At 35.6% G+C, this 13,029-nt stretch overlaps 1 protein-coding gene across 1 annotated transcript; it reads right to left on the bottom strand.

Annotated features, from left to right (window-relative positions):
- Positions 1 to 6,201: 6,201 nt before the first annotated feature.
- Positions 6,202 to 11,166, bottom strand: LOC127858203 (perlucin-like protein). Its single transcript, XM_052395176.1, has 6 exons — positions 11,007 to 11,166; positions 10,642 to 10,739; positions 9,113 to 9,203; positions 8,379 to 8,459; positions 8,106 to 8,235; positions 6,202 to 6,335 (listed from the first exon to the last, which is right to left on the bottom strand). Exons 1-6 carry the CDS (start codon positions 11,065 to 11,067, stop codon positions 6,302 to 6,304), a joined length of 495 nt encoding a protein of 164 aa, XP_052251136.1. The 5' UTR covers positions 11,068 to 11,166; the 3' UTR covers positions 6,202 to 6,301.
- Positions 11,167 to 13,029: the final 1,863 nt, after the last annotated feature.

Genomic DNA, 13,029 nt, shown 5'->3' with positions numbered 1-13,029 from the left:
TTATATCAGGTATTTGTTAATTCATCGCATTTAATTCTGTGTGATTTCAAATAAAATGGCCTATTTCAATCGCAATTCATTTTTTTCCTTAAATGCCATACGAGTTCCATCAATCATTGTATCATTCCATCGTCAACAGTTCATGACTGCAAAACCTTTGGAAGCTCAAACGTTTAAAGCAATCTCTTTTAATATTCCAATGGAAGTGTACAGTTTTCGTATGTTCGAAATCCCTTTCGTTTTACAATAAAGTTACTGATCCATTAATATCCTTCAGTGTTTTCCATTAATGATTTATTTGTTTAGACGTACATTTCTTAATGAGTAAAAATCTTTGGTTTAACCATACATAATTTACCGCGTTGAACAATAAGTCGCACAAGTTCCGTTCTGGAGTATAAAATGATTGATAAGCACTGGTATTATGAGATTCAGAAATACTGCTATCATTTCAAATCGGATCATCAATGAAAGCTGTCTGCCATGAAACGAGATTAATTGGGTCAATACATCTATTAATGTGATGGCATTAGAACAATACCAAAGTAATCTGATAAGCTGAAGAATATCAGTAATGTCCTGAACAACAGATTAGTCGATGACGACAAGAAAGGCATCACTTGAAAAATAAAGTTATTTGACTGTTTATGAAGCAGTTTGGAGAATTTATCATTTGATGGTCCCTTGTCGACAATAATAATCAGTTTAAACTACAGTTTTCAAACATAAATGGCTTACTGCTGGAAATGACACACAACCTAACGCTTTTACAAAACATATTTATGGCCGTTGCTTCAAACACATGTAGGGCGATGGTGTCGCTTCTTAGAATATTTTTATTAACAAAATAATCTTCAATGTAAACTGTTTCTTTAGCAACGACGTTATATTTGTCCAGCGCGTTATGTTATGTTTTGTAAATAGTATTTATAAAAGCTCTGCATCTTTCACTTTCTATACAAGTACAAGAGAGATACATTTACCAAAGTATGTTTACATGAATAAAATATTACGATTTGATTTTCATTAGAAAATACTAATGTACTCGTCTTCTATTTTTTTAATAAACTAATGAACATATGCAATCATTGCAGTGTTGACGTCATCAACGTCGTAAAGTAAGTGCTGAGGGCACATCGTAGAATAATAGTCATCCAGCACATATTATTTTATAAACCTTAGGAAACGATTGTTTCTTTAAAAAAATACAATACTTATTTAAAGTTCATCCTGGATCAATTATGCTAGGTAATTTTAAAATAATCGTTCAAATGCCTCCGCACAATCAAATATAACAAACATCGATCAATGCGAAATATGTTGCATTGCTTCACAAAGAGCGTAGACACTCTTAATAAAATGCCAAATGCATGTACACTACTTGTTTTGTTGTTTTTCTGCGATTGACATTATTCGACAAACGGAGTTACAGAAATGCGATATGTTGTTAGAAGGTAGTGTTGCATTTACAGACAGGATGCTGCTATTTTTGAAACATACGTTATGTGTTTGCATTCAAAAAAGTCAACAAATATGGTAGGGCATTCTTTAAAGTTATTTTAACCCTCGCTGTATTTTAAATACTGATTTGATGAGATATATATCTTATTATTTAAGTTAATTGTTTGTTGATGCATATAACAGTGTTTATTTAGTTTAAAAAGGATATTTGTTCCAAGTGTTGTCTTGATTGCTACTGCCTGTATTAAATGGTTTCTTTATGATTTCCGATATGTACAGATCATGCATGAACATGATATAAGCTACGAAAAAAAATAATAAAGAAAGATATTTTTGTTAACAATCACTAGTGTTTTATGTTTAACTCTTTCAGTGCTGGAACCGAATTTTGAAGTCTTTAACAAACAGTTTGGATCCAGATGAGACGCCACAGAACGTGGCGTCTCATCAGGATCCAAACTGTTTGCTATTCTGTTTTCTTTGAAAAAAATGAAGAAAATGCTAATTACAGAAATTCAGCAGACGACATTTTAGCAGACGACAAATTTCCCAGCATGCAAAGGGTTAAGACAAGTTACCAATTGCTTATAAAATACAGGACAATTCATATCATGCCTCGCTAAAAATACAAGTGATGGAATCCCTGCCATGCAATGGTCAATAGAAAGTATTGGGGATTTAACCTTGAGGAAGTCGCTCCAAATCTCAACGTTAGCCTATGAAAGAATGTTCATGCCCGTTATTCCCGTTATGGCGATAATGATTGTCCGTAAGACTATGGATAATATTGTGTCACTGTCATAAAAATGACCATGTTCAAACTTATTTCCTACAGCGCGCGGTGTATTGCGCCACTGGCACTTTTGTGGTTTGACCATGATTAGTATGGCCATGATTATTAATTTTAGTATGTTATTGTAGGTGTAGGCGCGAGAATTGAAGTAAGTAGTAGGTATGGTAAGTAAATAACACGACTTAAGTTTCGCTTATATGTATTTATTGATAGTATACATACATAGCAGTTACAGGACGCGCCACTACATGTATTGGGATTCTCCGTGATAGATATTGTCATCACAATTTTATGACGTCAGTTTTTAATTCGAATAACAATAAACAAGATAATTTATTATCGTGGATATACACGGACATCCATTAAATGTATCGTAATATAAGAATTTATACACTAGTACATTGAACTGTAATTCATTTACATCAAAATGTGAGTGCACGAAACATTTGTGTATATTTTGGTAATAGCTAATAGCACGAGTATCGTTGTTTTCTGAAAGGAACATAATTCTGCCATTATAGTGCCAACGTAAAAATGCGTCATTAATTAGCACAATTACGTTATATAGAAAATTTCCTTGATGATCTTTGTTTTACTTAATTATTAGCTAGCTTGAAATTTCTGTTGAATATAGGGTTGATATGTTCGTGAATTGAACTTGCTTGTTTATAATTATGATAAGACTAGCCTTACGTGGAAAGAATGATTTTATATGAATTTAGACGTTTTATTAAACTAATTTATCGCTAGGTTTAACACATATCATTTGAGAGACTTTAACTGAAATGCCGTTTAAAGTTTTTGACGGCAATAAGTGACGGACGACCGATTAAAAGCTTTGACTACCATCAAACATGATATGACTTGTCACATACCTTGCATAATACATCGCAATTCTTTCGTGAGGGGCTTTTGAAAAAAAAAGTGTATCTTAATACTCAGATATAATCGTTCTCAAAATTTATTTAAAAATATATGTGAAAACATCAAAATTGTTTATCCGGGCATCGTGTCTACACGATCATAGCGCACTACGACATCTGTGAAATACATACAGCAATGATTAATGACACTTCACTTGATTGCCTTAGCGTCAATAGCATTGATCAGCCCGCCAACATTATAACCAGTACAATAACATTAACTTTATTTTGACCTTTTCATATGAATATTGTTAAACACCTAAAATATGAATGCATATAATTATTTCCCAATCGGACGCAAAATAAATAGCAACAAAAAAATAGCACAACACAATAACAGTAATATTTTACCATAATAATCATAACCCTCTTTAAGCGAAAGGACTCATGACATAAAATATAAATAATTAAAACACGTCAAGACAGAAATTCATGCCTAATAGATGTACTGATGCGTATCAAGTAAATAATAGAAATCATGGCGACTATCATGCTTATAATATATAATTCATGTTGAGTATCGGGTCAATAATTTACTTCATGCTGAGTATCGGGTCAATAATTTACTTCATGCTGAGTATCGGGTCAATAATTTACTTCATGCTGAGTATCGGGTCAATAATTTACTTCATGCTGCGTATCGGGTCAATAATTTACTTCATGCTGCGTATCGGGTCAATAATTTACTTCATGCTAAGTATCGGGTCAATAATTTACTTCATGCTAAGTATCGGGTCAATAATTAAATTCATGCTGAGGATTAGGTTAATACTAGTCTTTATGATAAAGATTAGGTTAATTAAATAATTCATGATGACGATTGGGTTAATAACATACTTCGTAATGATGATTGGGTAAATCATCTATTTCATGATAATAATAAGTTCATAATATACTTCATAATGATGATTATGATGAATGAATACTTCCTGATGAGGATAAGAGTAATAATAAACTTTACGATGAGGAAAAAGTTCATGATGCGGATTAGATTAATAATAAACTTCATAATGAGGATTATGTTAGTGCAATGCGTCATTTTGATCACGAAGTTAATAACAGACTTCATGATAATGATATGTTTCAAGATACCTTCTTAATACAACTATATGCAACATGCGACCTCACGTTACAATACGAACAAATCGCATTTTAAATAGTATGCTTATGAATTTCCGCTATTACATGCTAAATACGTATTTGCGAATAATTTGACTAAAGACACATTGTCGTCAACATCTTATCCCTCACTCTCAAGAGTGTCCATATTAATATATCGTGATTCTGTGATAGGCTTGTTTATTTATCGCTTGAAATATGATCTTATGAACAAAACATTTCTTATATTTCAATAAGACAACTAAGAAGTAAACAAAATAATACGTGGATATGCTTAATCCGAATAATTATGGTGTTTTCGTGAACATTGTACAATTACCAAGAGTTCCGCCGCCCTAAACAGATGGATTGAAAACTGCAATGAATTATACAACTATCCGACGACGAAAGACTGCCCATACTTAGGATATAGTTGGACGAGGCGCTGTGTAGTCTTAAGGCAGGAAAATCTACGGGAGTGGACAACGTCCCTTCCGACCTCATTAAGCACGAAGGAGAGGCAACGACTGCAGCTTTGACGGCACTATGCCAAAGGATCTGGGATGAGAGGAAATGGTCCAAGGACTGGACCCAGTCACTGGTCATGCCCCAACCGAAAAAAGGGCAACTTCAAGTTGTGCGAGAATTACCGTATCATCAGTTTAATCAGTCATCACAGCAAAGTCATGCTTTGCATCATATTTAATCGATTGAAAAGTAAGGCCGTGGAACTGCTGGCTGAATAATATGCTGGATGCAGAGCTGGGCTGAGTACAGTGGAACAGATCTTCAAGTGCAGAATCATCATTGAAAAACACCTGCAACACCAACGTAAGCTCTTGTACAACTTCATCGACTTTACGAAAGCTTTCGACCGCGTGTTGCAGTATGGCATTTGGCATGTTATAAGAGGATTCAAAATTGACGAAGGGCTGACGCAATTCATTTAAGAACTCTACGGAAACGCAAGCATCCCAGTACTTCTCAGCGACAGCAGGGGGGGGGGGCTTCTTCAGGATATCAGTGGACGTCCGTCAGGGATTTCTTCTCCCGTCCTGTTCAACCTTTTTCTGGATAATGCAAGAAACTCTCCATGACCACCACACCTCTATCTCTATTGGTGGACCCATCTCCACCTTGAGATTCGCTGATGATATTGACCTAATGGATGGCATCAACTAACAGACTCTATAAAACAAACTAAGAGTATACGGGATGGAGGTTAGCATGCAGAAGTCGACGATCATGGTGAACAGCTCGACCAACACCAATGCAGACATCAACATGAACGGCGAGAAACTAGATGTATTACTTGGACACAACCCTGTCCAAGGATGATACCAGTACTGCTGAGGTCCGAATAAGAATTGTCATGGCGACTGCAGCGATGACCAGACTAGCAGGTAGCGAAAAGCAGTTCCATCAGCTTTCCCACCAAGTACAGGCTCTACAAGTCCATCGTAGTCTCCATCCTACTATATGGCTGCAAAACCCTGATGCTTTGCGCGGACACAGAACGCATGATATAAGCATTTGAACATAAATGTCTCTGATTATTATCCAGGGCACGCTAGAGAGAGGTCGACGTCTTGGCCTTCAGACGAAAAGAAGGATGGATAATATGAAAAAAATGGACATTCCTTGTCATGGATGAATTACTCTCAGCAGCACACAACAGACCTGACTGGAGGACGATTTCTGTATCGTCGTCCCTCACTTCCCCCAAACGGCCAAACCGGTCAAAGGATTGATGATGATGATAATTATTGATTGTTTACTCAGCACTTGCGGATCAATACACACCAATGTTCTTTTAACCCATTGTTCAAGTATTATTATGTCATATGGCTATACAAAGAAAACAAGTTCCGAACGTCCTTATATGCATTCTGATAATTTGGTCGGAATTATATTTGATAAAGCAAATAGCCATTCGATATTTATTCGCTATGTTACAGTAAAACGTAGGATACATAATTTTCCTTGTAACATAAGTAGGCGAAGTCATATCACGCACTGGTGACCTTCATTTGCCGATTGGCGCCGGCCGATCTGGTGGGCTGTAAGTAAACGCAATAAAAGTCCTATTATTATAATGATTTTATTACAGAGGCATAGAGGTGACATTCACTCCTCTTTTTTTAAATTGTACTCCTCTTTTTTCTATTTCGTGGCCACGACTTAGTTACTCGTGGCCACGAGTTAGCTATGTCGTAGCCACGAGATAGACAAAAGAGGAGTGCAAAAACTAAATAAAAGAGGAGTGCAATTAAAAAAAGAGCGGTGCAAAAAATAAAGAAAGGGTGCATTAAACACACGAGGAGAGAATTTCGAGATCTCGAGAAGCCGACTTACCTAACTCGTGGCAACAAGTAAGACAGCCAATCAAATACTATCTTGTTCCCCCAAATTAATCAGCCAATGAAAACGTCCTAAAGGCAAGGCTCTGAAATAACATAACCAACTATTAGTACTACCTTCTATGACTACTACTACTACTGCTGCTGATGTTGTTGCTGCTGCTGCTACTAATACTACTACTACTACTACTACTACTACTACTACTACTACTACTACTACTACTACTACTACTACTACTACTACTGCTACTACTACTACTACTACTTCTACTACTACTACTACTACTACTACTACTATTACTATTACTGCCATCGCAACTGCTGTTACTGCTCCTCCTCCTCCTCCTACTACTGCTACTGCTACTGCTGCTGTTGCTAGTAGTAGTCGGTCGTCTCTAGTCGTCCGTCGGTCGTCCATCGGTCGCCCCTCATATGTCCGTCGGTCGTCCATCGGTCGTCCCTCCTCCGTCTATCGGTCGTCCATCGGTTGTCAATCGGTCGTTCATCGTCCGTCCTCCGGTCGTCCGTCTATCAGGCGTCGTCCGGTGGTCGTCCATCGGTTGTCAATCGGTCGTTCATCGTCCGTCCTCCGGTCGTCCGTCCATCAGGCGTCGTCCGTCGGTCGTCAGTCGGTCGTCGCTCGTCCAAACATCGGTCGTCCGTTAGTCGTCCATCAGTCGTCCGTCGGTCGTCGTCCATCGGTCGTCGGTCGTCCGTGGATCGTCCGTCTCTGTCCGTCGTCGTCGTCGTCGAAGTGGTAATCGTAGTAGTTGTAGTAGTAGTAGTAGTAGTAAAAGTAGAAGTAGTGTTAGTAGTAGTAGTAGTAATAGTAGTAGTAGTAGTAATAGAAGTAGTAGTAGTAGTAGTCGTAGTAGTAGTAGTAGTTGCAGCACCAGCAACAACAACAGCAGCAGTAGTAGTAGTAGTAGTAATAGTAGTACTAATAGTAGTATGTTATGTTATATCAGAGCCTTGCCTTTAGGACGTTTCCATTGGCTGATTAATTTGAGGGAACAAGATAGAATTTGATTGTCTGACTAACTCGTGGCCACGAGTTAGCTTAGTCGGGATCTCGAGATCTCGAAATTCTCTCCTCTTTTGTTTAATGCACCCTTCCTTTATTTACTGCACCGCTCTTTTTTTAGATTGCACTCCTCTTTTATTTAGTTTTGCACTCCTCTTTTTTCTATCTCTTGGCCACGACATAGCTAACTCGTGGCCACGAGTTACTAAGTCGTGGCCACGAGCTAGAAAAAAGAGGAGTGCAATTTAAAAAAAGCGGAGTGAATGTCACCTCTATGCCATCGTATTTTATACATTCGAATGTTTCTTTCTCATTCACTTCCACAAAATCTTTTACACACACATCGTAATCGTAGTATTTTGTTTTGTTTTGAAAATTATGCGTTAACGACTGCTTGTACGCATTCCTTCATATGCATATGTTTGTTCGAATATGCCCATACATACCTCGTCTCACAGATCGGGTAGGTAGATGATCCGCCATCGCAGGGACCATCATGCCATTTGTAGCTTTGGTGTGGGTTATAAAAAGCTACACATTCATTTGGTCCGCCATTTGGCTGACCAATGTCCCAATCTGAAAGTTTGAAAAGCGACAACATTGAACAGTATGTGTATGAATGTAAAAAATACGCATTATATTACATAGCTAAACGCTTAATTTCCTCGTTCACTAATTGTTAGATTTGCATCAAATGTACACATCGATAAAACGCTTACCAGTAAAAGTGACAGAAGAGTTATCGTTTCTCCACATGAAATGACCGTCCACTCTTATCAGGCCAATCCACCATTCGTGAGCTGAACGCGTAACATGAAATCAAACAAATGAGATCATGGGGAATCCTATAAAGCCTTGGACCATATATTATCAAAGTACTTGCGATAAACCTAGGTTGAGACGGATTTTTAATATCAAAACTAATACACATGTATTACCATTATGTTCCTAATTTAAGGGCATGTGACGACTTACATACTTCTGCAATAGTTTGTATCTGTGTTGAATATATTATATTATTTAAACAAGTGATATACACATGTTTTGTTGTGTACTATAATGGCTTTAAATATATGTATTTATAACATGACCTACGCTCCAGGAGTGAAATAACGTAATGCTCAATTTTGTATATTACACGAGTGTTATTACACTAGTTATATAACTGTGAAATGACGTCATTTTTGTCATTATTCCAGCAAATTTCTTCATTTAAACTCTTTTACAATGTGAATAAAAATGCGAAAAGATCATAAAATAAAGAGAAAATTTGTTGGTCATGTTATAAATAGAATCTTAGATTCGTGGTCATTTTGTATTGAATTTATTAAACTCGTCATCTAAATAAAGATAAAAAAAACTCGGCAAGCCGAGTTTTTATCTTTATTAAGATGACGCGTTTAATAAATTCAATACAAAACGACAACTCATGCAAGATCCTATATGTACATACATTTCATAAATTCAAGTTGCCCTTTGATGTAGTCATTCTCATCAGCACTGTCTATATGAACAAGGTGACCACCCAGTTGCTGACAATAGTGCTGTTAAAACAAACAAACATTTTTTTAAGATTCCGAATAAAACTTAATAAAAAAAAGTTAACATTTTGTCTGAATCAAATATGATCTTAATGACACATTACAACACGAGGGTTAACGTGGCTTTAGTCGCATTCCTGAGTATAATTACTCTACACCGACTCTAATGTCATTTTGTAGCGTGCTTTTTCCCCAAAATATAAACATTAGATCTAAATTGTTTTGAAGAGAAAAATGGTTTACATTGGCAATCTAGTAAATAACATGGAAGTTATTATGAACAAATTAAATAATTTGCAGAGTGTGGTACATGACTACACGCCCCCTACTCAAAAATAACAACAACGACACAATTTCGAAATGTTTTCAGATGAGCTGATCATTTTTTCTAGGCAATCCTTATCATAGTAATCTTTAATTGTATGAACTAAGCTTTATCTCAGCATTACCGGGATTGTGCTCCACGCGTGGATTGAGAACATCATTTCGCTATATTTATAGCATTTGATATATATCGTGGTTTCTGCCATGGTCTGTTGTTGCCTTTGTTCAAACAACACATATCAAAGACTATAAAAGTAAGAACAATAGAGTACCATGTAAGTGACGAATACAAATATTTTCGTTTGTTTGCAAACAATCGCACAATCTTTATTCCAACAATTACTTAAATAGGAGTTCTTATATACAGTCCCATAATTCCATCCATGGCGGCTGCTTACTCAAATACGTAACTCAGCAACTATGGTAGAGGCTAAATTAAACGCATGCGATAATAATCAAGCAAGTGTGTTTTTTTTTTTTGCAAATACCCAACCTCTAACAACCATGTTAAACAAAACTTGTGTGCCAATACATAAGAGCAATATGACTGAGAAACAATGTTCAAACCCAGTAAGTAGCTGATAAGATTGCCTACATGTTCGATTAAGGCGGCGGATTTCCCCAATTATTACGAATAATAATTACTTGAAAGAAGCTGGTAGATGCTGGTAAAACACAAGCCGCAAATTCCTTTAAAATGAGAAGAGGGATTCTAACAAAACGCGTGTCAAATTTTCTACAAATCAATTTTATTTGACAAGCGACAAGGATAATTACCATAGAACGCATGAACTGTGCATGAAAAATATCTTATTGACTATCTCATTAAGCTGTTGTGGAATTTATAAACCATCTTTTACTGAATACCATTTTTAAACGACTACAAAAGCAAATTTTCTACCCAGTTTCGTAAGAAAATCAAGTGGTTTCAGAGAAAAAGGCCGAGGAAAAAGATATTTGGCTGTAACGGACCATCATTTCGCACATGACAAATGGAGGTCATACAAAAGGTGCTCTATATTATTTACATATTGTGAACATAAAGAAATGGTAAGATAACGCGTTACATGTAGAATTGCTCGCGTATTTACATGTGTTAAGACATAGCGTTTTATACTTCAGATTCAACGAAGTTGTAAGGCGTGTGCCCGAAGTGATAGCAAGATCCACGAAATGACAAATAATCATCTGGGCAAGACGTTGTTGCTCCGTCGACTACAATAGGAGAATACAAAATTATTTTTTCCACATGTTGTCAGTTAAATGATTATTTAATGAGTTTATTAGTATTAAAACTATCCAACTCATGATCATCCCACAAAATTTGTAAATGTAAATGTGAACAGTTATATTTTCTATAATGTTGGATTTATCATCATGATGGTTTATTGTGGCGTATAATCTTATATTGTTGAAAACGAGTAACGTTTACCAAAGATTGATATAACATTTTTCATTTTGCATTTGATTAAATAATCTTACCTCGAACAAAACACTCAAGAATATATATCATAATCCAACTGCATAGGAGGATTCCTCTCATTTTCGCAGTGTTAATGCTTTAGCGACCAACAATCTTGTGAAACTATCAAATGGCATCAACACGATCTGTGCCAATTTTACCTGCTTTATCAATTGTAGTACAAAGATTTTGCCAACCAATGGTATCACATGTATTCTAAAGACTAAAGGCAAACTAGCTGTTTGTTAGACATTTAAACATTTCAAATACAAAGTTAAAATAAAGATTTGAGATTTATTGTAATTCTTTTAAACTGTTGCTATTTAATTTCAAAAGAAATTGTCCTTGTGCCATTTGTATTTTCCTAAGTATTGTCTTTTGTATTGTCCTTTTTCTTGACGTAATATTTACTTGCTACCCTTTGATCTTTTATCGCCACGTTCTTTCTCGAGGCTTGTTGTTAATTCATTATTGAATTTAGCATTGAAGTTAGGCATAATCGTGTCGACAAATTTGCTGCATGAAAACAACTGTCAGTGAAAGGTCATTGCATGTCTAGCATTTTCGTTTGTTTGCATTTTTTCTATATAAGAGTAACAGTATACTGCGATTGTGATTGTTAAACGTGGACGTGTTTGATTGTAATGTCTTGCATAACAAGCTTGTTGTTGCAATAACAGTTAAATAACGAGAACAAAATGCACTCCAAAAGCTTTGGAGCATGACGTGTCATACAGTAGAAACTAGAGTATGCAACCACAGCAATAATAGTAGCATGGCTGAATGTTCTCGTCGGCCATTTTCAAGCCTTAATAACTCGCGAACATTAACTTGGAAACTTTAGCGTCTTTCAGAGGTTAACAATTACTATTGCACATCATTATACTAACAAATATCCTACTTTGCTCAGAGATATTGGGATAATGACCGTACACTATTCAAGTATGAGATATGTCGTCGGATTGTAATTGGAATATACTATCATTAGATTGTATAATAGTGTAATTTCTCATTTATAAACATATTGTTTAAGATGTTGAATGGAATTTTCAGTTTAAAAACTTCATTGTCGATATGTTTTGCATGTTTTCGGTCTTATGCTATTAAGGCTATCGTGTCTATGTAATATTTCCTGTTTCTGGTTTTAATGCAAAATTGAGTATCGGATGATTCGCATCAACAAATAAATTTTAAAGCAATGTCTAGATATCAATATCCTCGCAAATTAATATACGAAATGGTTCGTATATGAATGATACATTTCTATATAACACATTTAAAATGATGCGATAGGCCACGGTTCATACTAAGATTACAATATCATCTCAATCACAAGTCACATAGAAAGAAAATTGAAATGCTGACACCCTAAACATCACTGTTTCGCAAGTTCGTTTACATGTCATAACATAATCGGTTGTTTTGTTCGTCATTCGTTCTTTTGTTGGTCGTTCGTTTGTTTATTATATATTTTTTTATTTTTGGTGTTTGCACGTTCTTATACTAGTACCTAAAGTTCATGCTACTTAAATCAGCTTTATACATGGAATGGTCTTGAGATACATTCCATGATCAATATACGTTTTTAATGACATATGTGTTACTTGAACGTGCACCAAAACATTTTCGCGAAAGGATCCTTTCTTTATAATGATACACTATCAATCTAAGCGTAAGAAAACTATGAGGAAAACACGTGTTGTATTATTATACATACAACGTTTCAAATACTTTCCAACATTTTTGAGATATGAAACAATGATGAGCATAGGTCACCTTGTTTAAACTTACATTTATGTCATTTAATATATTGCTTCTGCTTAAAAGGGGAGATGGACATTTCATTGTTTCAAGTATCAGCAGGATTTCAGTAACACAAGTATGATAAACCTGCATCAATCGATGCATAATTATAAACCTGGTCATCACATCTATATTTTTCAGCAAAGAAATATAACTTTGTAATTTAACATGTTGAATGGTATCATCGCAATTTCGGTCGCTAAACTACTGAAACCTCTAGATATGCTTTACACACTGAAT

Source organism: Dreissena polymorpha, chromosome 14, assembly GCF_020536995.1.
Source record: "Dreissena polymorpha isolate Duluth1 chromosome 14, UMN_Dpol_1.0, whole genome shotgun sequence".
Lineage (NCBI taxonomy): Eukaryota > Metazoa > Mollusca > Bivalvia > Myida > Dreissenidae > Dreissena > Dreissena polymorpha.
This window is presented reverse-complemented; position numbering and strand designations above follow the sequence as displayed.